This window comes from Cavia porcellus, unplaced genomic scaffold (genome assembly GCF_034190915.1).
Source record: "Cavia porcellus strain 051 isolate PalLab524CR breed Dunkin Hartley unplaced genomic scaffold, mCavPor4.1 scaffold_22, whole genome shotgun sequence".
In the NCBI taxonomy this organism is placed as follows: domain Eukaryota; kingdom Metazoa; phylum Chordata; class Mammalia; order Rodentia; family Caviidae; genus Cavia; species Cavia porcellus.
Window position 1 is genome coordinate 14,495,953 of NW_026947505.1, and position 25,507 is coordinate 14,521,459.

The window sequence follows — 25,507 nt, forward strand, 5'->3', positions numbered from 1 at the left end:
GAAATGGATTTGGAGATGGTAGTTTTTGATTTGTTTGAGTTAGAATTTCACTATGGAGCCCAGGTTGGCCTGAAACAGGTGAGCCTCCTGCCTCAGCCTGTCAAGTGCTGAGATTAAAGGCACGTGCTACCACATCTGGCTCACGACTCACTTGAGATCTGATTAGACATCCAAGTGGAGGTGCCAAAGTGGTAACTGGTTATAAGAACCTGCAGTTCAGGAAAACAGGAGACGTTTATCAGTGGGGGCTCGGGTGGAACCCAGAGACACCATTCATTTTTAAGTTTCATCTTGCTCTGCGGAGATGATCTTCAGGAGTCCTGGGAGCTGTGGAACATCAGGACGTGCTTTGAGTCAGGGATCACCAGAACTATGGAATATGTCTACTCTGTCCCTAGGTCCAGCCAGAGACTCATCCTTAAGAAACCCTTGTGAAGGGCCTCCTGCAAGCCCTGCCAGACAGCGAGCGTTGGATACACATACAGTGAAGAACAAGCCACAGTGGCTGTCTTCACAAAATGTCTCCTAGCAGATAAGGCCAAGAGAATGGAGATGTTAGTACAATGATTCAGGGGTAAGATGTGGATGCTGTTGGACACAAAGGAGGGGCATGGCTACTTTTTGTGGGGCCAGAAAGAGCTTCCCTGAGAACATGCTACGGGTGACTAAGGGAGCTGGGTAAAGGGGTGAAAGGGTGCATGGGGCGTTTCTAGGGGAGGCAGCAGCACGGGAGCGCAGGGAGTCTGCACCGGGGAAGGACAGAGGGAGGGGCAGTCTCAGACTCAGCACCCTACTAGTGAGCTAGGGATGTGTCCACATAATATGAGGCAGGGCCCTGTCTGTTTTGCTTAACCTCCACTAGTGGCAGATACTCCCCAGAGAGCCAGTTCCCTTGATGGAGATGAGGAAAAAGCCGCCAAGACCTTAATGGTGAGTGTGGGGTAGGATGTGGGAAAAAGCAGGGTGGGGGTGGCTCTGAACGGGATGCACCTGGGGTAGAGCAAATGGTAGTTGTGGGGGAGGGATGTATCAGGCACAGGAGTGGAAGCCAGAAGTGAGGCTCTGAAGGGTGTAAGGCGTGTACTGAGCAGTGTGAGTTCAGGAAGGGCCCGGATTCCACGTCACGGAGCTGATTGCTGGCCGAGTGTGCTTGTGTGGCAGGATGTGTGTGATGCGATGTTCTCCCTGACTCGGTGTGGATGTGTAGAGCTCTGGAAGGCACACCATGCAAGTACCTACCTGCAGGAAAGGGATTTGCATCCAGCCTATGCTGTGAGCATATGCCTTGCGTGGCTGGGGTTGCCCAGACTGCATCTCAGAGTGAACAAGCTACTGGTTCTGCTGGGGACGGGAGAGGCTCTGGGCTTATTCGGCACAGGGCAGGCACGCATGTAAACATTTTGGTTTTATTAATCATTTTAGGAAACCCATAGCTTTGGTTAAAAGTTTGCACTAGACGTTTTAAGAAAAATAAATTCACAGTCAGACACCAATATCTGTTTAGAAAATCAAGGGGTTTATATCCTGTGATGGAGCTGAGCCGGAGCCCTACTTCAAAGTCTAAAACTTTAAACATTTCCTGAACATCTCAGCCCACAGGCAAGACCTGGGCTTTGCTGTAGGGACTCGGTTCCCTTCCCTCTGAGCCACCTTAACCTGGGTGCTGCAGTTAAAGCTCAGTTCTGTGTTATTTCTATTGTTCCTTAATTGTTGCAAGGGCAGTAATTCCCCTCCTGGGTGGGTGTGTGACCCTCAGGACAGGGGCTATGCAGCAGTGTTTGAGAACAAATGGAAACATGGACATGAAATTGAATAGATTGGATTTGTTCCTTTCATAATAAAATCTAGAATCCCAACCTGCCATTTCTGGGAAGGAGGAGCTTTGTGTATTAATGGAACTGGTGCAGTCCCACACCTCGTTCCTCTTAATGAAAAACAGAGCTCTTTCCTTTAGGAGGACAGTTGAAAGGTAGCAGGAGGTTTTCAGGAATGACTCCAGAGCAGTGTCTTCCTTGGGCAGGACAAGTCAGAGGGGGGCGCTATTGACATTTTAGACAGGGCCACTCTTTGGCCTTGGGGGCTGCCTTGTTCCCTAAGGAAGTTTAGTAGCATCCTAGGCTCTGTCACCCTAAATCCAGTAGGCGGCACTTCCTCCCAGTTGTGACAATCAAAAATGTCCCCAAACATTGCTAAATGTGCCCTGAGAGCAAAATCAGCCCCAGTTGAAAACCTGCATCCTCTAGGAATTTTGGTTTGTGTAATTTTCTTATTTGGCACATTGTGGGCAACAGGGGAAGCACTGTTGGTGCTGATTTGCGAGCCACCATCTCTGCAGGATTTTATTTCATCTTCCAGGTAAAGAGGCTGATGTCACAACTTCAAGGCCCTGCTGAAGGTCACGCAGCCAGGTTAGCAGTTCAAGCAGGTTTGCCTTTGCTGAAGAAGCAGCAGGCCTGAAATTGTCCTGTGGTTTCATAAATCAGGTCGGAAAGTATTTTTAAACTTTTTTTGGGTGGGGAGGTATGATTCCTCTTGTATGCATTAAATTCACAATATAAATATATACAGTGTGCCCTCAAAATAGACACCCTGGTCCCTGTACTACACTTGAGGCTCTGGTCTTATCTAGAACAAACACAGAGCAACACAATGGAATGGCTTCAATTCTACTTGTTACAAATTATACAAAAGCCAGGGCCTGATGGTACCAAAAGCAGCCAGTATTGTTTACATGAGGGTTGAATGCTAACAGTTAACTTTCTCCCATTGAATTCCAGAATCGGTAAAAAACACCTTGCCTTACAACTACAAACCAGGGAGTTGTCCTAAAGTGAGCAGGAGAACACTCAGAAGCAAATGGAAAGGTTGGTTTTCCTCCCTTGCGCTGTGCCATCCCGCGCTGATACCAGGGCCTCTAGTCCCTGTGGCCCGCTCCAAGCTCTGCACACACACCCCCCCCTCCGCGGCCCGCAGTTTTCTGGCTTCCTCTCTAGCCCTGGGGCAAGCTGGGCCTCTCTCGGAGAAGCCTGTCCCAGAGCCAGGCCTGGAAAGACAACAGCGAGAAACTGTGGCAGGGTTTGCAGCAGCTCAGTACAAAAAAAAAAAAAAAAAAAAGTTTGGTTCGGGGCTGCAGCTGGCAGTTCGGATTTGGGGGCGGAGTCGAGGGGGGGTCACCACTAGGTCAGGTTCAAGTGTGCATGTGCACAGAGGGGCCTGGGCACTTATTGAGCGCCAACTGTCTACGTGGGGTGTGCTTCTCCTGTGCGAGGAGGTGGGGTGCGGGGTCGGGGTGGGCATGTGCCTGGGGCGGTGGAGGAAGGGAAGAGGTGGGGGAAAGAGACGGAGGAGGAGTGAGGGAGGGAGGGAGAAAGCCAGGAACGGGGCGTGTCCCTGATAGGGGCTGGCCGGCAAGCAGGCCCGGGATTCAGGCCAGGTTGTGGCCGTGGCTGTGTATGGGGAGCACTGTGTTCTGGGTAGGCAGCAGCCTATGTGAGCGCTGTGTTCTGGGTAGAGAGGGAGCACCAGGCCTTCAGGGCATCTTTAGTGGGGACAGGGAAGCAGGTGCAGCCCAGCAGCATCCAGCCCACGTGGGCCCTGGGCACTCCTGCCGTACTGAGGAGGTGACAGGCATCTGCTTGGTACTTGCCCTCCCTGTCTCTGGTGCAGCAGTGCACTTATCCCAGCAGAGAGAGGCCAGTGCTTACACTCTTTTGTTGCTGCTGAACATATTTGTACCTCACTGAAGTTTTTCAAAAAATAGTTACTGGTTGTGAGGTCTGCAATCCTAGCTGCTCAGGCAGCTAAAGCACTCAAGGATCACTTGAGCCCAGGGGTTTGAGACTGGCCTAGGAAAGAGAGTGAAACCTGATGCTAAAATGTAAAAAAACAAAACAAGTCATTCCACTATCCAGAAATAACTGTGCAATACAAGTACATTACTTTAATCTGTAGTTGGGGGCAAATCAGGAAACATCAAGGCTGCAGTTAACTGGAGAGAACTTTTATCAGTCCTAGAAATAAGCGCAGACCCATAGGAGAAAAAGGCGCCCAATAGGCGGCAATGGGTAGTCCTGGGGCCCAGCAGGCGGGGGTGGGTATTCCGGGGCCCAGCAGGCGGTGGTGGGTAGTCTGGGGTCCGGCAGGTGGAGGTGGGTAGTCCTGGGGCCTGGTACATGGTGGTGGGTAGTCTGGGGCCCAGCAGGTGGTGGTGGGTAGTCCTGGGGCCCGGTACATGGTGGTGGGTAGTCTCGGGCCCGGCAGGTGGTGGTGGGTAGTCCTGGGGCCCGGCAGGCATCGGTGGCTAGTCCTGGGGCCTGGCAGGTGATGGTGGGTAGTCCTGGGGCCCGGCAGATGGTGGGGGAGTCCTGGGGCCCGGCAGGTGGCTGTGGTTAGTCTTCGGCCACGGCAGGTGGCGGTGTGTTATCCTGGGGCCCAGTAGGTGGCAGTGGCTAGTCCTGGGCAGTCGTGGGTTGTCCTGGGGTCCGGCAGGTGGTGGTGTGTTGTCCTGGGGACCGGCACTTGGCGGTGGGTAGTCCTGGGGACCGGCACTTGGCGGTGGGTAGTCCTGGGGACCAGCACTTGGCGGTGGGTAGTCCTGGGGCCCAACATGGGGCAATGGATAGTTCTGGAGCCCAGCAGAGGACGGTGGGTTGTCCTGGGGCCTGACAGGTGGCCGTGGATATTCCTGGGGCCCGGCAGGCGGCGGTGGGTACTCTTGGTCCCTGCAGGGGGTAATGGGTAGTCCTGGGGTCCGGAACTTGGTGGTGGGTGGCCAGGTGCCCGGCAGGCGGCAGTGGGTAGTCTTGGGGCCCATCACATGGTGGTGGGTAGTCTGGGGCCGGCAGTCGGCGGTGAGTTGTCCTGGGGCCTGGCAGTTGGCGGTGGGTAGTGCTGGGGTCCAGCATGCGACAGTGGGTAGGCCTGGAGCCCGGCAGAAGGCGGTGGGTAATCCTGGGGCCCGGCAGGAGGAGATGGGTAGTCCTGGGGCCCGGCAGGTGGTGGTGGGTATTCCTGGGGCCCGGCAGGAGGAGATGGGTATTCCTGGGGCCCGGCAGGAGGAGATGGGTAGTCCTGGAGCCCGGCAGGAGGAGATGGGTAGTCCTGGGGCCCGGCAGGTGGTGGTGGGTATTCCTGGGGCCCGGCAGGAGGAGATGGGTAGTCCTGGGGCCCGGCAGGAGGAGATGGGTAGTCCTGGGGCCCGGCAGGTGGCGGTGGGTATTCCTGGGGCCCGGCAGGAGGAGATGGGTAATCCTGGGGCCCGGCAGGTGGCGGTGGGTATTCCTGGGGCCCGGCAGGAGGAGATGGGTAGTCCTGGAGCCCGGCAGGTGGCGGTGGGTATTCCTGGGGCCCGGCAGGAGGAGATGGGTAGTCCTGGAGCCCGGCAGGAGGAGATGGGTAGTCCTGGGGCCCGGCAGGTGGTGGTGGGTATTCCTGGGGCCCGGCAGGAGGAGATGGGTAGTCCTGGGGCCCGGCAGGAGGAGATGGGTAGTCCTGGGGCCCGGCAGGTGGTGGTGGGTATTCCTGGGGCCCGGCAGGAGGAGATGGGTAGTCCTGGGGCCCGGCAGGTGGCGGTGGGTATTCCTGGGGCCCGGCAGGAGGAGATGGGTATTCCTGGGGCCCGGCAGGAGGAGATGGGTAGTCCTGGGGCCAGGCAGGTGGTGGTGGGTAGTCTTCGGCCCCGGCAGGTGGCGGTGGGTTGTCTTGGGCCCGGCAGATGGTCGTGGGTAGTCCTTGGGCCCGGCAGGTGGTCGTGGGTAGTCCTTGGGCCCGGCAGGTGGTCGTGGGTTGTCCTGGGGCCCGGCAGTTGGCGATGGGTAGTTTTGCGTTCTGTTAAGGTTAAGAATGCTATGGCTAGGAGGATTGGGATAATTAGTAGTAATAGGTTGATTGGCGGTGGTGGGTTGTCCTGGGGCCCGGCACATGGTGGTTGGTAGTCTTGGGGCCTGGCAGCCGGTGGTGGGTAGCGCTGGCGCCCGGCACGTGGTGGTGGGTAGGCCTGGCGCCCGGCAGGTGGCGGTGGGAAGTCCTGGGGCCCGGCAGGCGCCGGTGGGTAGTCCTGGGGCCCGGCAGGCGTCAGTGGGTTGTCCTGGGGCCCAGCAGGTGGCAGTGGGCAGTCCTGGGGCCCGGCAGTTGGCGATGGGTAGTTTTGCGTTCTGTTAAGGTTAAGAATGCTATGGCTAGGAGGATTGGGATAATTAGTAGTAATAGTTTGATTGGCGGTGGTGGGTAGGCCTGGTGCCCGGCACATGGTGGTTGGTAGTCTTGGGGCCTGGCAGCCGGTGGTGGGTAGCGCTGGCGCCCGGCACGTGGTGGTGGGTAGGCCTGGCGCCCGGCAGGCGGCGGTGGGTAGTCCTGGGGTCCAGCAGGCGGTGGTGGGTAGTCCTGGGGCCCGGCACGTGGTGGTTGGTAGTCTTGGGGCCTGGCAGCTGGTGGTGGGTAGCGCTGGCGCCCGGCACGTGGTGGTGGGTAGGCCTGGTGCCTGGCAGGCGGCAGTGGGTAGTCCTGGGGCCTGGCAGGCGATGGTGCGTAGTGCTGGCGCCCGGCACGTGGTGGTGGGTAGGCCTGGCGCCCGGCAGGTGGTGGTGGGTTGTCCTGGGGCCCGGCAGGTGGTGGTGGGTAGTGCTGGGGCCTGGCAGGCGATGGTGGGTAGTGCTGGCGCCCGGCACGTGGTGGTGGGTAGGCCTGGTGCCCGGCAGGTGGCGGTGGGAAGTCCTGGGGCCCGGCAGGTGGTGGTGGGTTGTCCTGGGGCCCGGCAGGCGGTGGTGGGTAGTGCTGGGGCCTGGCAGGCGATGGTGGGTAGTGCTGGCGCCCGGCACGTGGTGGTGGGTAGGCCTGGTGCCCGGCAGGTGGTGGTGGGTTGTCCTGGGGCCCGGCAGGCGACGGTGGGTAGGCCTGGCGCCCGGCAGGCGGCGGTGGGAAGTCCTGGGGCCCGGCAGGTGGTGGTGGGTTGTCCTGGGGCCCGGCAGGTGGTGGTGGGTTGTCCTGGGGCCCGGCAGGTGGTGGTGGGTAGTCCTGCGGCCTGGCAGGCGATGGTGGGTAGTGCTGGCGCCCGGCACGTGGTGGTGGGTAGGCCTGGTGCCCGGCAGGTGGCGGTGGGAAGTCCTGGGGCCCGGCAGGCGGCGGTGGGTAGTCCTGGGGCCTGGCAGGCGATGGTGCCTAGTGCTGGCACCTGGCACGTGGTGGTGGGTAGGCCTGGTGCCCGGCAGAAGGCGATGGGTAATCCTGGGGCCCGGCAGGTGGCGGTGGGTATTCCTGGGGCCCGGCAGGAGGAGATGGGTAGTCCTGGGGCCCGGCAGGTGGCGGTGGGTTGTCTTGGGCCCGGCAGATGGTCGTGGGTAGTCCTTGGGCCCGGCAGGTGGTCGTGGGTTGTCCTGGGGCCCAGCAGGTGGCGGTGGGCAGTCCTGGGGCCCGGCAGTTGGCGATGGGTAGTTTTGCGTTCTGTTAAGGTTAAGAATGCTATGGCTAGGAGGATTGGGATAATTAGTAGTAATAGGTTGATTGGCGGTGGTGGGTAGGCCTGGCGCCCGGCACGTGGTGGTTGGTAGTGTTGGGGCCTGGCAGCCGGTGGTGGGTAGCGCTGGCGCCCAGCACGTGGTGGTGGGTAGGCCTGGTGCCTGGCAGGCGGCAGTGGGTAGTCCTGGGGCCTGGCAGGCGATGGTGCGTAGTGCTGGCGTCCGGCACGTGGTGGTGGGTAGGCCTGGCGCCCGGCAGGTGGCAGTGGGTTGTCCTGGGGCCCGGCAGGCAGTGGTGGGTAGTCCTGGGGCCTGGCAGGCGATGGTGGGTAGTGCTGGCGCCCGGCACGTGGTGGTGGGTAGGCCTGGTGCCCAGCAGGTGGCGGTGGGAAGTCCTGGGGCCCGGCAGGCGGTGGTGGGTAGTCCTGGGGCCTGGCAGGCGATGGTGCGTAGTGCTGGCGCCCGGCACGTGGTGGTGGGTAGGCCTGGCGCCCGGCAGGCGGCGGTGGGAAGTCCTGGGGCCCGGCAGGCGGTGGTGGATAGTCCTGGGGCCTGGCAGGCGATGGTGCGTAGTGCTGGCGCCCGGCACGTGGTGGTGGGTAGGCCTGGTGCCCAGCAGGTGGCGGTGGGAAGTCCTGGGGCCCGGCAGGCGGCGGTGGGTAGTCCTGGGGCCTGGCAGGCGATGGTGCGTAGTGCTGGCACCTGGCACGTGGTGGTGGGTAGGCCTGGTGCCCGTCAGGTGGCGGTGGGAAGTCCTGGGGCCCGGCAGGCGGTGGTGGGAAGTCCTGGGGCCCAGCAGGCAGTGGTGGGTAGTCCTGGAGCCCGGCAGGCGTCAGTGGGTTGTCCTGGGGCCCAGCAGGTGGCGGTGGGTATTCCTCGGGCCCGGCAGGCGGTGGTCGGTAGTCCTGGAGTCCAGTGGGTGGTGGTGGCATTCGTGGATCTGAAATGAAATACGCTCGGGCGCCGAGCGGGCCTGGAGGCCTGAATGGCACAGGTCCCGGCAAGAACTCGCCAGGATGTAGCGGCAGGTCGTGGCGACCGGGCAGCATGCCGGGCGCATAGTCTCTTAAGCCCAGTGGTGGGCCCATGCGTGTGACTGGAAAGCAAGAGGGACATGCGTACACGTCCTGAGGAGCAGCCCAGCTCTGCTGCAAGGGTTTCCCTTCCCCTGCACCAGGAAGTCGAGTGATGCACTGGACTTCACAGATAAGGAAAACTGAGGCTCAGTAAGGCTCAACCACAGCCTGACCCTCCCTTCTCCCACTGCCGGTGGCCTGTGGCATCCCAGGTGACCACCCCGCTGAGACTGGCACTTCGGCTTTTCCGAAAGGGCCCTTCTGGTCCAAGCAGCTGTGGAGGCTGCACTGGGCTCAGAGTGCTGGGCCTCATGCTTAGAGTCTGGCAGGCTGCAGCTGCCGATCAGGACAGGAGAGGAGAGAGGACAGGGTAGGCGAGAGGACAGGGTAGGCGGTGGTGCCAGCCCAAGTGTCCTACCGTACCGAATGGTGGCGGTGGCCTAGGAGGCATCGGCCGAGGCCCGAAGGGCCTGCAGAGCAGTGGTGGCGGTGGCGACCCATAGCCCATGTGGGGCGGCATGGGGCCTCCCAGGAACGGGGGCCCTGGATGGGCTGGGGGCCCCTTCACGGCCATGCTCACCTGCGAACAGAAGCAGGCCCAGTTTCCAGCTCGGCAGTGACACTGGGTGCCCGTCCCGAGAGGAGTCAAGGGATCCCCGGACCCTGCCGGGCCCTCGTGAGCAGCACGCCACACAGCGAGCATGGTCACCACGCTGTCCCCACTCGGGTGTGGAGATGAGCTCCAGAGGTGCCAGCGGGGCGCTGCGCCAGCTCGCTGCACTCTTGCCAGCATGAGCGAGTCCCTGGGCACGACAGGCAGACACAAGGGCTCCCAGGGACCCGGGGTCGCTGGGGAGAACCGGAAGCTGCCTCGGCCAGTTGACACTGCACAGGGAGGGGCTGGCGGAGGCGCCTGTGCCTGGGCTGCTTGGAAGGCAGTCCATGGAGCTCTGACCATTGCAGGCGGCCCCATGCGGTGCGAAGGCTGCCAAGGCAGCAGCCTCAGGACCCAGGAGGCACAGCAGCCTGGGCCACCCGGGGTCGGATTCAGGGGGCCCTGGAACCGGCTTCCCACTCCCGGAAGAGCCCACGCCCACCTCATCCCCATCACTGCAAGGGGTCTGCCTAGCACAGACCATGAGGACCGCAACAGCTGCTCCCAAAAATCAAGGGCACGCGAGTGTGGCGATGCACACCAGTCATCCCGAACTCGGGAGGCTGAGGCGGGAGGACTGCTAGGGAACTGCAGGTCGGCTCTGGGTACTGTGAGGTCAAGTTCAGCTTGAGCTGCATAAGGAAACCCTGACTCAAAATAAGTACCAAACCAAACACTCAAGTCAGGGGCATGAGGTGTGCTGTGCTCCAGCACTCAGCACGTGGCCCCAGCCTTAGTGAAGGCCCCAGTCAGATGGTGACCTAGTCAGCAGGGTCGCCACGCCCAGGCCAGCTGGAGAACAGAGGGGAAACGGAGGGCCCATGGAGCAGCGTGGGCCAAGGCACGGGCTCCAGGCTCACCTTGGCGTTGTCCATGACCTTCACTGGAGAGGAGCCGCGGGAGCTGCTGTTGGCCACGGGGCCAGGGCCGGGATCTGGGGGCAGACAAGGCATTCAGAGGACTTTCCCAGGACGAGGACGAGGACGGGGACGAGGGCAGGGACGAGGTCGGGGACGAGGACGAGGATGAGGACGAGGACCGGAAGAGGCCACAGGCACGCCCTCGGAAGTGCCCTCGAGAACACTCCAGAGCCCCAAGGACAGTCCCTGGAGGGAGCAGAGGCATGGCTGCCTCTGAGAGGCAGCTGCAAGGCCCCTGGGAGGCAGGAGGCCAGGGAGCCCTCGAGTGGAGCCAGAGGTACCAGGCTCACTGAGCAGGCGTCAAGTGGGGGTGGGGGTGGGGGTAGGGGGGGGTCGAAGGAGGCCTCTGAGCCTGCGCAGGCTCCACCTGGTCAGCACTTCGTGGACCTGGGGAGCTGGGAAAGCTGCGCTGTGGCAGCCCAAGCCAGAGGCGGAGGCTGCTTTAGGTCTCAGGCTGTGGAGGAGGAAGACAGGGCCGCGGAAGACTGAGCCCGCACACAGTGGCCACGTGCTTTGGGAGCAGCACACAGACCTGTAACACGCGGACCTGCCAGCTCAGGAGCCTTCCCCGGTGGCCCGGAGTGGGATGAGTGGTGACGAAAGTGCGCCCACTCATTGAACACTGTGCAGAGAGGGAGAGGGCGACACTGCGGCCTCTGCCATGCCACAGCCAGAGAGGGTTGGGAGTGACGGGGTGGGCGACTGCTCCCAGGACCCTGCTCCTGCACTGCAATCGAGGTGGGCCTGCACAGGGCCCAGGGATAAGTGGAAACCCGAGCCGGGACTGCCCGGGCTCTGTACCAGAGCTCAGGGAACCATGCCCGGGGCAAGGCAGCATGGTGTCCCGGAGTCCGGGACTAGAGGCCCTGGAGAGGCTCACCGAAGTCGGCTCTTGCAATGTCATGGCGTGCCAAGTTCAGGCTTGCAGAGGGCGGCCATCCAGGGGGCTGTGCGCCTGGGGGCGGGGAGCATTCACCGCCACTCACAGGGGACGGGCCAAAGGAGCCCTTCTGGCTCAGGGGACCTGAGGAGACAACACACGCGCTGGTTACCAGTTCTCTGCAGTGGCTAAGTTCCCCGAGTCCCACTCAGAAGGACAGAGTGCCCACCTCTGTGGGGCGCGTTCTGCACTCCAGGACAGTCTGGCATCCGATTGATGATCCCAGGCTCCTCTTTAAGCATATCCAGCTTCTGGGTAATTTCCACCAGCCTGCACACAGACACAGTAGGACTGGGGGTGACCATAGCCACCCTGAGTGGGCTGAAACGTGGGCGCCACGCATCGCATCGCGCCACGCGCTGCTAACCTCTGCCGCAGGTTGGCGGCCTGCCGCTTCTCATCTGCCACCAGGCGCTCTGCGTTTCGGGCTTTGAGCTGTGGAGACAGAGAGGCCAGCTCAGCACAGTGGCTGAGTGAAGCTGGAGAGGGCGAGGCGAGACGAGGCGAGGAGGAGGCTCTTACCCAGTTCTCATGGGCTTTTTTCTTCTCAGTAGCAAGCTGCAAGAGAACAGGGCAAGACCCAGGTTGAGGGAACAGTCACCGGGGCTGCAGCCCTCCATGACTCCTGTGTGGGGGATTAACGGGTGCTGTCACCACAGCGCACTCTATTCCTTGCCTGGTTTTTAAATGAGCGCTCCGTTTTCTCTAATTCTGCTTCCACTTCATGGATTCGCCGCCTAAAAATAATACTTAGCAGTTAGAATCAAATAAATTCTGCAACAATCTGACCATGTCTGACCTTTAAAGACTTCATCATACAGAAACATTTCATAACATGATGAGTGCAGTGTGAACCTCAGTTTCCTGATTTTTCATTTAATGCCTAGAGATTATGAGTTGACAACTTGTCAATTTCCTTAACTGTCCTTGAATAACATTCTCAAAATAATCTGGCTAAGGCTACCTTCCCCATAAAGGTTTTCCCCTCAGGGGATGGGGATTTAGCTCAGCGGCATAAGCACCTGCCTTGCAAAGCGGGCGGTCGTAAGTTTGATCCCCGGTACTGATTAAAAAAAAAAAGGTTTTCCCCTCAAATTATAGCCACAAGAAATGACTCAAAATGCTGCCCCCGGTCTGTCGGAGCACTGAGACTCTGGTGGGTGTGGACGTGTGACAGAAGCAGGCCGATTTCCTAAAAATGGGCACAGGACACATCTGCAAAGGAGCTTCCTGTTAACAAGCTTCTGTCTGTTAATGTAGAACCCCTCCCCGTGTGAGTTAAATACATTCCATTCTTGGACTGCTCATGTGCTTCTGTGCCCATCTCTTCTATGTAACAAAGCAACTCAGCCCAGTTCCTCTGTCTCGGACGCCACACTCACTTGTAGATTTTCACCTCCTCTGTGGCCGGCACCACCTTCTCATCCACAGCCAACAGCGCCTGCTCTCGCTGCTGCTGTGCACATTCCGCCTGACTCAGTATCCTAGGAGAAAGGCAGCTGCCAGGGCTGAACTCGGCCCACAGGCCACTTCCCCACCCAGCAGCAGGCACAGGGTTTCAGGAGGGCAGTCAAGCTCCAGGCTCTGGGCCATTTGCTTGTGTTCTTATATTCTCTCACCTCTCCTTGTAATTGTCTAATCAGCAAACAGAACAAGTTAAGAGCACAGCATGCACCAGGCTCTAGCTGCCTGTGTGGGAGATGAGTGTTCCCCGAGGGAAGCCAGGATTGTCCAGCAGAGCTGCTGGGAAAGCAATAGGCGGAGTCCACCTCCCCCCCTCCCCACATACTGTCTGGGAAGAGCTGTTTCTCTAGACCTAGGCCATGATAAGCACACAAGATAGGCCAAATGGGTGGATGGGAGACTTGGCCCCAGCCAGAAAGCGAAATGTGGGCCCCAGAGGCCAGTGCTGCCCTCCTTCAACCCACACATGGAGGACAATGCCAAAGATGCTGAACTGAGCCCTCGACAAATCCCTAGGCTTTAAGAAATAAGCAGTGGAGCTGAGGCTACAGAGGCAGGGACACTGGGCCCAACTGCTAGCTGGATGATGGTGACGGCGGACAGGCAGGAGCAGCCTCAGGTCGCCATCACAGGAAACCAGCAGCACCCTGGGCCCCAAGTTTCCTCTATGATCACTGCACATCCAAGCTGCTAGGCAATCAGAAGTGACAGGAATGGCCAGCATGAGACACTGGACAAAATCTCTGGGACTCACTTCTGCAGCTCCAGCTCCTTCTGGTGGGACAGCTCCTTCAGGATCTCCACCTTCTGCTGCAGCATGCTAAACTCCTCCTCCATCCGGGCCTTGTCTGCCTGCAGCCTGCCGCAGTCCTCACCTAGCTTCACGATCTGGTCTGGGAGGTGAGACACATCACCAAGGGCACCGCCAAAGACACAGAACCAGGCTCCCAGCATCCCTGCCTCATTCATGCCGGCACTCAGCCTGACCACCATGTGGTCAGGGACCTACCTTCCAGATCACATTTGGCAGACAGGGAGGCTCTCAGCTTCAACTGCAGGAGTTGGAGATCTTTCTGAAATACGGATATTGTGGAATGTGTCTGAAAATTGTGAGGGAGGGGCACAGGCTTGAAAGTAAGGCTCAGTCAGGACTCATGGGCCCCTGGGGGGACTCTGTGAAGGGACTCACCTGGGAGACATCCATCAGCCGGTGCATGTGAGCCTTGATCTTACTCTCCCCACCTACAAAGAGAACAAGTGTGGCTGTGTCTTCCTGTGCCGTTTCTAACACTGTTGTCTTGACTTCCACAAAACTAAACTAATGCTCATGACACACTGTAAAGAAAAACAATTCACCAACAGAACTGACACACTGACTTTCATGACAACTGCACCCTTAGATTTTGTAAGCTCCTGCCAAGACAGCATGCCACCTGGCCTGTGGCTGAGCAAGCCTAGCTCTGCCACATGATGGTCTAGGGGGAGCTGGCCGGCGTGGGTCCAGACTCGCACTCTGAGCACCCTCTGCAGCTGGGCGGCACCCTGACCACTTTCCTCATCTCAGACCCTGCTGCTCTCCAGCCTCTGCCCTCACAGCCTGGGCTGTGGCTCCCCATCCCCACACTCTAGGTGACCCTGGCCAAGTGCCTGAGAACCACAGAACAGCAGAGGCCGTGAGTACGGACCCGTGTGTCATCTCCAGAAAGCTGAGTGAGTGTCTTCTCTGGCACAGAGGCTGACACAAAGACAAAGGCTCCAGCGTACACATCCAGTTCTCAGGGGTGGAAAAGCAGCTTTCCCCGCTTGCCTGATGCTACTGGCATCCCAGTGACCCAGACTTAAGTACGAATTATTCAGATGTTGGGAGCCATTGAAGCTGGAAACCGACCACACATGCAGGGCCAGGGCATGGCTGGCCCAAGAACAAAGAGTCCCTGGGGTTGCCATGTGAAGAAGCTGCCTCAGCCCAGAGATCACCAAGCCCCAAGACAATCTGAACAGTGGGCTGCTAGGACAACAGTGTGTCACATGACATTAAGTTGCTAAAACTTATAAACGCCCCTGCAGTGAGGGGCCAGTTCCTTTCTTCCCATGAGGAGGGTAAGGGCTCCACCTGACCCCAGATTTGTCTATTTTCTCATCCTCTTGTGGTCCTTCACACTAAGAACCTAAAGAGCTGCATGGGTCAGTTGGGGCAAGAAGAAACTCAGCTGAGAAGCAGTATCCATGTATGGAATTAAAGACAAAAATGCTTAGGAGACTGAGGTAGAAATTTTGCTGTGGGTTTGAGGCCGGTATGGGCTACACAGTGAGTTCAAGGCCAGCCACTACATAGAGACCTTGTCTAAAATAACAATAAAGAGAAGAAGACAAAAAAGGGCCCTTGAAGGGCTGGGGATTTAGCTCAGTGGCACAAGCACCTGCCTGGTGAGTGCATGGTCATGAGTTAGATCCCTGGTTAAAAAAAAAAGGCCCTTGGGCTAGGGCCGGTCTTACCTCCCACTTCTCCTTTGGCTAATTCACCTGGCTCACATCTGCCTGGACCTGGACCCTCAGATTCCGATCTCCTCTCCTCCATCCAGTTCAGCCGCATGATGCAGTTGTTCAGAGCCTAGCAGAGAAGCGAGCAGCAGTTAAGAGCCTCTCCATCCTCACAGTGGGTTTGTTTTCCAAGTGTTCATGATCAGGCTGGGCCGGCTGGGGTAACTTACACCAATGCTATCATCCTTATCATGGAGAGTGGCTTCCAGATCCCTCTGAGACTTTTCCAACGTCCTGACTCGCTGGCTGAGTTCAGCGTTCAGCTTCTTCTGGTCTTCAACTTCCTGCTCTAGCTGAAAGTCACATGGAAGGGTCCCTGCGGACTGGGGATTCCACAGAGGCACAGGACCATGCAAGTGGGATGGGGAAGCAGGAGTCATGTCCCTCCTTGTCCCATCGCAGAGGCTAAGACTTGGTTCAGGCCTGCAGAGTGTGACTTCTACCCTGAGCTGTCAACGAAGCTGACCCCAGCCATCAAGTCCTTCTGAAAAATGCCTGCTGACTCAAATGCCTGACTTCCAGGTGGCACCCGTGGGCATGTATTGCTGGGGCTTAACATATTCCCACTGGCATGAACTGCTGCAGGGCATGCAGGACTGTCCTTACCACCTAATGGGACTATCCTGTGTATCCCCCTAGCAGGAACATAACCCATTCAAATGGGAACTGCTGGCAGCTAGCTGTGGGATTTCTGGCCTCAGTGTGTGTGTGTGTTGATCACAGATCCCTGATCTAACCTTCCTATGGCCAATGTGAGGCAGTAACTATTAGAGGAGGCTTAGCAAAGCCTTAAATCTGAGGTTTAAAAAGCCAACCCCTGGCCTTGCTGAGGCCAAAGTAATGACTAGTATCTAACAAGACAAGGGCCAAGAACTGCCATCAATTTACAGAATTGAAAATCCACGAGAAACACAAAAGGAGCCTGTGCCCTCAGTAATGTGCAAGCTGGGGAGGACAGACTCGATGCTCCCCAGCTTGCTGCAGGGGCCTGCATAAGCAGCTCCTCATGAGAGAAGATGACAGAAGTAAAGTCGATGGGTTTTGCACCCATTCTGACCAAACATTTACAAAATCTGCACTTTCTTCTCTTCTTCAGCCTTGTGTTTTCTTCCTGAACCTGGTGGCACTCAGACTTCACCTTCTCCTCACTCAACTTGCCTTCATTCAGGGTGACCTGAACCTAAAGCACAACCCGACTGTTCATGAGCCACGCCAGGGAGGGGCCCCCAGCCCTGCCCCTCAATCATGCACCGCCTCTGCCTTCCACGGCTCTCAGCACTCATCAGGTCACCACTGCTCCATGCAGCTGAGTCTCGACACTGACACCGGCAGGGAGTGTGGGCAGCCTTACCTTGGAAAATTCTGAGGCATTCATTGAAATAACCTCCTTTAGCTTCTCCACAGATTTCTCATTTTCCAGGACCTGCCACGGAAGCAAGGAACACACAGAACGCATTAGGACTGTGGGAGAAACACTGATACATATGCTAAAGAACAAAAACGTTACTACAAGGTACCCCAAACTATCCACTATGTTTTAGGTAAAATCGGGATTAAACATGGTCTGGGGAAAAAATCTGCTTAAAGAGCTGAGAGAAAAAACTGAAGTCAAGAGTTTCATGGCACCCTCAAGTTTTGGGGTAACCACATGACATAGTATAAAGAAATGTTCAAGCAAACCACGGAAAATGAACAGCTTTTTCTGGTGTCAGGAAAACAAGCCCCAAAAGGTCTGGAGATTTAGCTCAGCAGCATTAAATGCCTGCCCGCCAAGCACTGGGTCATGAGTTCGATCCCTGGCACCAAAAAAAAAAAAAAAAAAAAAAAAAAAAAAAGCTCCAAGATCACTTTAAACATGTTCTTGTCTGAATTAAAAATGGTAAGAATGCTGGGTATGGTGGAGGACGCCTGTAATCCCAGCACTCAGGAAGCTGAGGCAGGAGAGTTTAAGGCCAGCCTAGGCTACAAGGTGAGTTCACAGCCAGCCTGAACTGCATAACAGAACCCAGTCTCAAAAAGACAAAACCAAAATAAAACAATAGAAAAAAAAGTGTTTCTGGGGGAATAGAAAAATCTCATGTGCCAAATTTCTCAATATTTATGACAATACTGGCTCAAGGGGTGACCTTAACCCACCGTTCTTTTAACTGCAGGTTGTATGTCATAACTTCCTGCCAAACAGCATGGTGCACAAAGGACTGAAAATGGGCAATTCACCAGGTATGTGCTGAGCAAAGGACCAGGCCACACAGGAGGCGGGAAGCATGAGAACTCTCCTCACTACATTTCCGCTTAGGGGATTTGCAGACTATTCGAAAGGCACAGAGTTCACTGTGAAATAAAACCAGTTTACACAGACTACTCAGCTGGACCAATTTTTTAGTGACTGTGTGTTCTGGAGGACACAACTATGAAATTATCCAAGATTCAGGATCAAAACACTTCCCGTGCCTATAAAAACATTCTACTGAACTAGTACTAAAAATCCCACAAAATGGGTACAGGCATGTTCAGTTCTGTTATTCCTAGTCTTATGAAGTTAATAGCATGGAAACAGCTCAACTGATTTACGAAATAGCTAAAAATACACCTTTAGTAACACGCAGCGGCAGAACTCACCAAATCCTGATTTTTCATGTTGCGTTTCCGCTCACATTCTAACATATCACCAAGAGTTCTGGCCATATCATCCAGAAATTCCTTGCTTTCTTCAAGCACCTTGATTTTATCCAGAAGAAAAGAGATTAAAAGTAACAGTACGCATTAATGCTTGCTTTTGTTTTTAGACTATAATCCCCAAAAGAGAAGGACTTTTACCTTGTATTTAATTGCTTCCTCAGAGAGAATCCTATTCTGATTCTTGGTCTCCTGAAGAAGCCTCTGCGATTCATTGATCTATGTAAAAAACACATTCAGAACTAAGTAACAGAAGTCACTGTGCTAGTAAAACCTTGTTCCAAAGAAGCAAGCAGAGCGTTCCCTTTACACATGATGGTGCGTAAGATCTGGAGGGCTCAGAGGAAATGATGAAGCGAGAACACAGGCCTTCAAAATACCGTAATAACTGAGCTACACCACAGACGCGCTAGAGGAGGGCCCGTGAGAGGTTCTACCTTCTGTTCATAACTTGACAATTTTTCTGCAAGTTGTGCATTGTCCTTTGTGGTAGTCTTCACCTTTTCGGCAATCTGCTGTTCGGTGACTAAAAAGAGGAAATAGCCAGGTTATTAGGAGCATTAAATGGAACTGAGCTGCACAGTGTCTCAGCAGCAAGGACACCTGTGAGGCTCTGTGAGAGACAGGGCTTAGCACAGCTACCTGCCTGTCCAGAGAGACCCGAAGCTAACAGCAGCAGTGCACAGGACACTGTTAAACTTTAAGAAAACTATAGTAACACTTGTTTTGAGGAGATATCAATTACTGCAAAGGCAGGAGATACAGTAAAATGTCACACAGTTGGAGAGGCTCCTTTCACAAAAGGCACTTGTTCTCTGATAACGGATCACTTCAAATGAATGTCATTTGCTACGAGAAAAAGAAACTTTAGGCTACAGATCTACACTGCTGTCTCGAGCTCCTGTGCCGATAAACCTATAGGGGCCGAGGTGTCCCTAGCACAGACACACTGTCCTCTCTCCACGCCTGTGTGGCCCAGCCACGCTCTGTCTGCTCCAAGTAAGCAGTCACCCCTGCACCACATCTCCTAGCTCAGCCAGTACCACCACCCTACCCATTATACCATGGTTAGTAGCAACAGTAAAATGTGGAGCAGTTAGTGAGTCAAATCAGACACCAAAGTCACTGTCGCTCCTAGCCTGCCTAAAAGCCCTCCCAAACACCAACAGGAAGAGATTTACCTTGGTATATTCTCTCCTTTACCTAGAAGAGAAAGAGAGAAATTTGATGTCAAACATTTGATTAAAAGGAATACATAGTTCCTAACACAAGTCAGGATCATAACCAAGTGAAAATTTAGTAACTTTAGTTCAGAATAAACCCATACAATTAAAAATGTATTATAAATAGCCTCTGATACAGAGGAACAGTAAGGAGCGTGTCTTACTTCACAGCTACACACGGGCTTGTGTGCCAGGACCAAGTGAACACCAGGCTTCTGAGATGAGCATTTGGCTTCAACAGTGAAATGCTTGTTTTTATAATACACACATTATTGATTTACTTACTCCAAATTACTTGACAATCCCAAAAGCAAGCATGCAGTCTAGAAATGGGTGACCATATGGAGGACTGGCGAGCGAGATTACCAGCATGACCTTTGCACTAAGATACGCCTCTCTCACTCACTGGAAGATACCTCAGAAACCCTATTTCAAGTGATCTATTGACTCAATTAAGAAATAATCTAATACACCTCATCATCTGATTTCCCCAGACCACAAAAACAGTAATAAATCTAAGCGGAAGGGAAGACACCAGAAGAACACAGAGAAATGACAGCTAACGGCTTCCAGGAAGAGCACAGACCCAGTTCTTACTCCCAGTGCCTTCTGGGGTCATAAATCCTAAACTGTAACTAATTAAATACCACAGCAGCTGTCTTCTCCTTCCGAGTGCTATAAACAGTATAGGACAGCAGAGCGCAGTAGCCAGCTGAGGGGCGTCTGGCTGGGGGAGGGCGACTGTGCTCTCCAGGATCAGGAGTGGAGCCTCAGAGCCATGTGACCTCAGGGAGTGGGAGGAAGTGAGCCCAGGGGCAGGGTGTGAAGCTGCAGGGCTGAGCCTGAGAGCCCTGCTGGGTAGCAGCTGCAGGGGAACCAAAGGAGAGGAGCAGGGGAAACAGCACCTTTTCACCCCCAAACACTCTGCGTACCCTTCCAGGCGTGCTTTCATCCAAGAAGCTGTTCGGTGAGATTCCAGAAGTCCTCACAGGAATCTTTCATAGGGTGCTGTTTTGGGGTTGTTTTTTGGTGGTACCTGGGACAGGGCTTTCACAATGAACTACATTCTCAGCCTTCCCATTATTCTTGAGACAGGCTCTTGGTAAGTGACCAAGTTGCCCAGGCTGGGCTCAAACTTGCACTTCTCCTGTCTCAGCCTCCCTCTCCTCCAGGGCCACAGGAATGCACACACCACTCTGCCTGATCTTGCCTGGAGGTTTCTACCATCTTACTGTATTTCTTGCCCTGTATGTTTCTACAGCACAGTTCATCAGTACCTCACGGTCTGTTTCCCCTTTTCCCACTTCACATTAAATCGTGAACACCTTCTTTGTCCCCTGCCTTTGAAATACATACAGCAGTGTAATATTCTGTTCTGTGGATATAAATAAGATGAAACATGATATTCCCTAATATAGATCATTTAGGTTTCACCAAGTTATTAGTCTATTAAATACTACATCTAATACCTTTGTATAAAATCTTAACATGTAATTTATTTCTTTAAGATCATTTACTGACGTTATCATACCATATAAAAGCAATTTATATTTCTTATCCTGTTTTGTATCCCATTTTAAAGGCTTATGATATATAGAATTATTAAACTGCTTTTCAGGATGGCTGTACGAGTCACCAACTCTACTAATAAGTGGATATGGTTAGCTTGCTCTTAAGTCTTTGCCAGTACCAAGATTAAATTATTTCAGAAAACTAACTTGAATTATAACCACTGATTTGTTTATGTTAATAACTGAAAGGGCCAATGATAATAGAATCCTCAATATATTCAGAAGTCAAAGAGCAAGTTAATTCACTCACTGGAAAAACATTCCTCCACAAGAAAATCGCAATCATAAGGATTCCAACACAGGTAGTGAACAATACAGGCTCCCAGGGGAGCCCATAAAAGTCTCCAGGCCCGGGCTGGAAATTCTCAGGTAACACTGCAACCAGCTGAAAAGGAAGGGCACAAATAACGGAAACGTTAACAGAACTGGCGGAGCAATCACAAAGGATCATCACAGATACTCTCAATCTACTCTCCATAGTCTAAACCAACTTCCAGGTGCCCTGAAGAAACTTCCGGAAAGGGGATACAGGCAGGCTCGCGTTGTTGTCCCGTATGTGGAGTCTCTAAACTTAGGGAGTGAGTTGAACCTACTTCCCAGTTGGCCAACAGCCCTTCTTCATCGCAGTGTCTGAGCGGTTTTCTATTACTGCACACGCAGGCACATACACACACTCACACACACACACACACACACACACACACACACCCCACATTGTAAATACATGATAGGTTTGTGCGTCTGCAAACAAAGGCACTATGACAATGATCGCCACAAGTCAGGCATCACTCCTCCAGGAGGCTGCATGTCAATTTGCTGCACCCTCATGAAACAATCCGTGCGAGGAAACAGGTGGGGCGTGAACGTGGCTCCCAAGGCGATGGCTGGCTTCAGACCATGCCGCTCCCTCAGCCCGGCCCTCTGCAGCCCACACCACGCTCCTGCCGGCTCCTGCCCGTCGGGTACGGCTCTTCCGAAGGGACCGTCCCACCAGCGGGCGACCAGCGCCCCTTGCCCAACCCTGGTTCCCCCGCCTCACCTTCAGTAGCAGGGTTACAAAGGCCGAATACAGCTTCGACAGGCGCCTCAGCAGCTCGGGGGTACCCGGGGACGCGAAGACCCCGGCTACAGTGGCTGATACCGTGTCCATAGCGAAGGACCGCTCGCTGCGGACCCGGCCGGACCGGGCAGGACCGGGCAGGACCTGGCCCGATCGGGCCGGACCCGGCAGTGGCAAAGAAGTCTTTCCCAGTGGCAGCGGCAGCAGAGGGCGGAACTGCACAGCTACACCTTCGGCTTTGTGCTGCGCTGTGAACCCTAAACTTAGGTAACAGAGGGTCTCCAGGACGACCACAAAGGGGCAGGGCTTCACAGAGGGGGCGGGGCGAAAGCTGGACACCGCGCGGGGGCGGGGCGGGAGCGTCCAATGAACGAGGCCAGTGGGCGGAGCGTCCAGTGAGCGCAGCCGGGTGCGGGGTCCCGGGGTCCCCTGGCCATAGAGCAAGGCTGGCCAGTAGCCGCGCTAGGGCACCGAGCTCAGGCGCCTTCACCGCTGGACCTGGGCACTAGGCCTGGCACGCCGCTACGTGGCTGCTGGCCTGGTTGGCACCTTCGCCTGGGTGGGGCGGGGCCACGTGTCAAAGTTCAGGGTGCAGACCCCTGGCGCTGCGGCTCACCTCAGAGCCAGGGCCCAGTCGCAGGTGGCTGGCATTGTAGGTGATGGAGCCTCCCCTAGTTATTCACAGTGTGGATTGAAAGGATCAGCAACTGATGGCAGAAACAAACCACTATATCAAAAAAGCGTTGGGTGATTTTTTTTCCATGTACTCAACAGGTCTTTCCTGATTATGTCTCAAAAATCAAGAAGCAAAAAGGGAAAAGACTGTAAATCTGATTACTTAACACAAAACAGAAAATGTGGAAAGGAAAGTTTGTAAATGGATAAGGGGAGGAACCTTGAAGGGAGGGTAGGGGAATGGGAAAGTAAACAGTACCATGTAGAGGTACAAATCCTCTATGATGATCATTGGGTATGTCCCAAATGTACCAATAAAATCTAACTGAAGTGAAAACACACAACGCTTGTTCAGCCCCTGCCTACAGAAACAAAACACACGGAGAATAAGCTAGTGAGGCTCAGAAAAGATGTGTAAGTAGCTGTGCCACGGGAACACGGCTGCATGGCTCCTAACTGCACAAAAGCTTGCTGAGGTGGCTGGCCAGAGCCCTGAACTGAACAGCACTGGGGAGAGATGGGGTGCGGCACTCTCCCAAGGTGCCTCGCTGTATGGAATGACAAGGGCCCTAAATGACCGCTGCCAACCATTTAAAGAGATTATGTCAAATTAAATTTGAAAGGGTTTTGGCCCAGACGGGACTCTAGCCAGAAAAGCCTCAATAGGGACCAGGAAGCTCCTATCTCCCCCACCCCTAGGAATTTACCGTGATGTCATCTTCCCCGCCCCTGGGAATTTACCTATGGCGCCAAACCTAGGACCAGGGATTTGGCTCAGCGGCTCAAGCACTTGCCTGGCAAGTACAAGGTCATGAGTTCAATTCCCGGTACCAAAAACAAAAAAATGAACACTAGTGGTCCTGCCTACCCCCGACAACCATGAAAGCATTTTATAGGCACTACTGTAGACCCCCTCCACAAGCCCATACAGGTCACTCCTGAGTCTCCATCACCCTATTCTCCCTTTGTGGATCAAGTCCTGATGCTCAGGTTCCTTTAAAATCACCCCAGGAGTCCAAAGGTCATATGACCAAGGTCATTAAGACTGGATCCTGGGATTCTCCACTGGCTTTGATATTTGGAAAGCCTCAACCCACTGAGGACTCCACGCTGAACTCATAAATGACAGAGAAAAAAAAAACACAAGACTTTCCACCAGACAGCCTGGCCTTCCACAGTGGCCTGTGCCAGAGTCAGGTGCTGGGTGTTATTTTGTGAGAGTGGTATCTAAGCCAACACTTGACACGGGGCAGGTAGGTACTCAACAATAATCTCCACATGAATCATCTACTCCATCCTGTCCTCAAACAACAAGATGTGTTTAAAGTAGCGGTTCCCCCCCCACTGGCAAATAATAAATTTAAAAGCATGAAAAAGAGAAAGTCACTTAGCTCAACCCATCTAGAAACAAGGAGGTTTGGTATTATTAGGACGCTTCCTTCCAGTTATTTTCTAGGCATGTTTTTTAAACCTTTGGAATTAGATGGTAGGCACACTGTAACTTTTACCAGAAACATCCTCCCTGGTTATCTTTTAAATTGCTCCTAAATATTATTTTGCATAACTTCATAAACCTCCATTTTAAAGACACATCCACTGGAATTCACCTATCCACTATCTCCAGCCCACACCAGTGGAAATATAGGTTGCTACTACTAGAGTTTTTAAACAATCTGAATGATGGGTGCATAAAAATATCATTTATATTTCATGTTTTGTCTCAGCTACATCCCCAGAAGAATAATTATCTTATTAGACTATTTGGCCATCTTGAGATTTTGGCCCAAATCTGTAAAACTAAACCACGCTTTATATTTATTCTTTACAGAAATGAGGGAAGGGGCTGTGAGCTACAACCCTAGTTAGCCCCATTTGTTTATTTATTTAGAGAAAGACGCTCACAGTTACCCAAGCAGGGCCGGATCTTGCAATCCTCCTGCCTCAGTCTCCCAATTAGCTGGAATCACACACGTGCACCGCCACACCGGCTGTTTTTCTTCTTTTTTTTTTTTTTTTGTTTTTTTTTTTTTATTTAAGAGGAAAAAGAGAAAAACACAAAACAAACCAAAGCGGCGTAAGGGTACACGCAATACAGAACTACAAAACAAAACAAAACAAAACAAAACAAAAAACCATAACAGTAAGAAATTACCTGCTAGTAGATTACACACTATTTTCTTGAAAATAGTTCCTCAAATCACAGTATCAAAGAACACAAGGTGGACATTCAAACAGGGAGACTGCAAACAGCTGTGTTCAATGTTCCAAAAACATTGATAAAGTCAGCTATTTAACACCCCCAAACACACTTGCTGTTATATCCGTTAGAGCTCTTTTTCTTTTTTTTTTTTCCCCTTTTTTACAACAAAATTTACACATCTTGGAAGGTGGTGAAGTACTAGGTTATTGAAACAGTCATGCTGTGACCTCTATTGTTATATTGTTATGTCCTGTTTTATCTCAATCTCCCCCTTATTGTTTCAAAAAAAAATTATTTAGTCATTTCTTATGTTTGTCTTAATTAAAGAAAAAATTCAAAAAAATTAGGATATATAAATAGTAACTCTTTTCGATTTCCTATTAACTTGTTTTGAAGTCCTGTAGTACTCCCACGATCTTGTTTTGACTGATTAGACTCTGTTCCATTCTATATGATAGTATCAAGTTTGAAGACATAGGCAACTACTTTGAAGACAATAAGATTCACTAAGATACCCATTCTGGTTTGACTATTGTCTTCTTTGGAAGTCCTGTAATGTTTACAATGCCTAAGTTTTATTGGTCTTGTTCTCTACTGTTTTGTCCAACTTTATAATATCTAATAAGATAGACAATTCTTCTTAAGGAAACAAGGGACAACGTTGATAACCATTGTTGATAAACTTGTACTCTGTTCTACACCATGTGCTATGTCTATCCTTGGTATTGACTGACAGCTTTGTTTTGCCATATTTGACTGTATTCTTCCCCCCCCCCAAAGAAAGTAATAAGCTCTTTTTCTTCTTAATTTGAGGTCTTCATCCTAGATGACTCTGATTTATCTACAGACTAAGCAGTCCTTCCCAGCTCTGGGCCTCCAAATCAGACAAACACATCTTCCTTATACTCAACCCAACCCAAGCCAAAATCAGAGCCCTGTGGTGCTCACTTTCTGACCTCCTCCCAGGCTGACTCTGCACCAGTAACTAACAGCGTTTGCATAGGATCCCTAAATTAAACCAATACCACCACCCAGCCCCTACTATTAAATCATAC

General features: G+C 53.6%; 1 protein-coding gene and 1 long non-coding RNA gene across 2 annotated transcripts; one reads left to right on the top strand and one right to left on the bottom strand.

Annotated features, from left to right (window-relative positions):
- The first annotated feature begins 780 nt into the window (after positions 1-780).
- On the top strand, positions 781-3,198 carry LOC134472225 (uncharacterized). Its single transcript, XR_010042117.1, has 3 exons — positions 781-930; positions 2,356-2,483; positions 2,778-3,198. It is a non-coding gene; the product is annotated as an uncharacterized LOC134472225 (long non-coding RNA).
- Positions 3,199-3,914: 716 nt separating this feature from the next.
- Positions 3,915-21,857, bottom strand: LOC106025501 (mucin-2-like). The gene is made up of 22 exons (XM_063233304.1): positions 21,557-21,857; positions 20,768-20,902; positions 18,905-18,926; positions 18,161-18,249; positions 17,866-17,942; positions 17,667-17,778; positions 16,399-16,470; positions 16,126-16,227; positions 15,218-15,343; positions 15,003-15,117; positions 13,696-13,748; positions 13,516-13,606; positions 13,261-13,399; positions 12,425-12,526; positions 11,719-11,779; positions 11,565-11,600; positions 11,410-11,477; positions 11,212-11,312; positions 10,983-11,126; positions 9,964-10,116; positions 8,951-9,790; positions 3,915-8,547 (listed from the first exon to the last, which is right to left on the bottom strand). The coding sequence occupies exons 1-22, from the start codon at positions 21,665-21,667 to the stop codon at positions 4,301-4,303; spliced, it is 6,996 nt and encodes a 2,331-aa protein (XP_063089374.1). The 5' UTR covers positions 21,668-21,857; the 3' UTR covers positions 3,915-4,300.
- Positions 21,858-25,507: the final 3,650 nt, after the last annotated feature.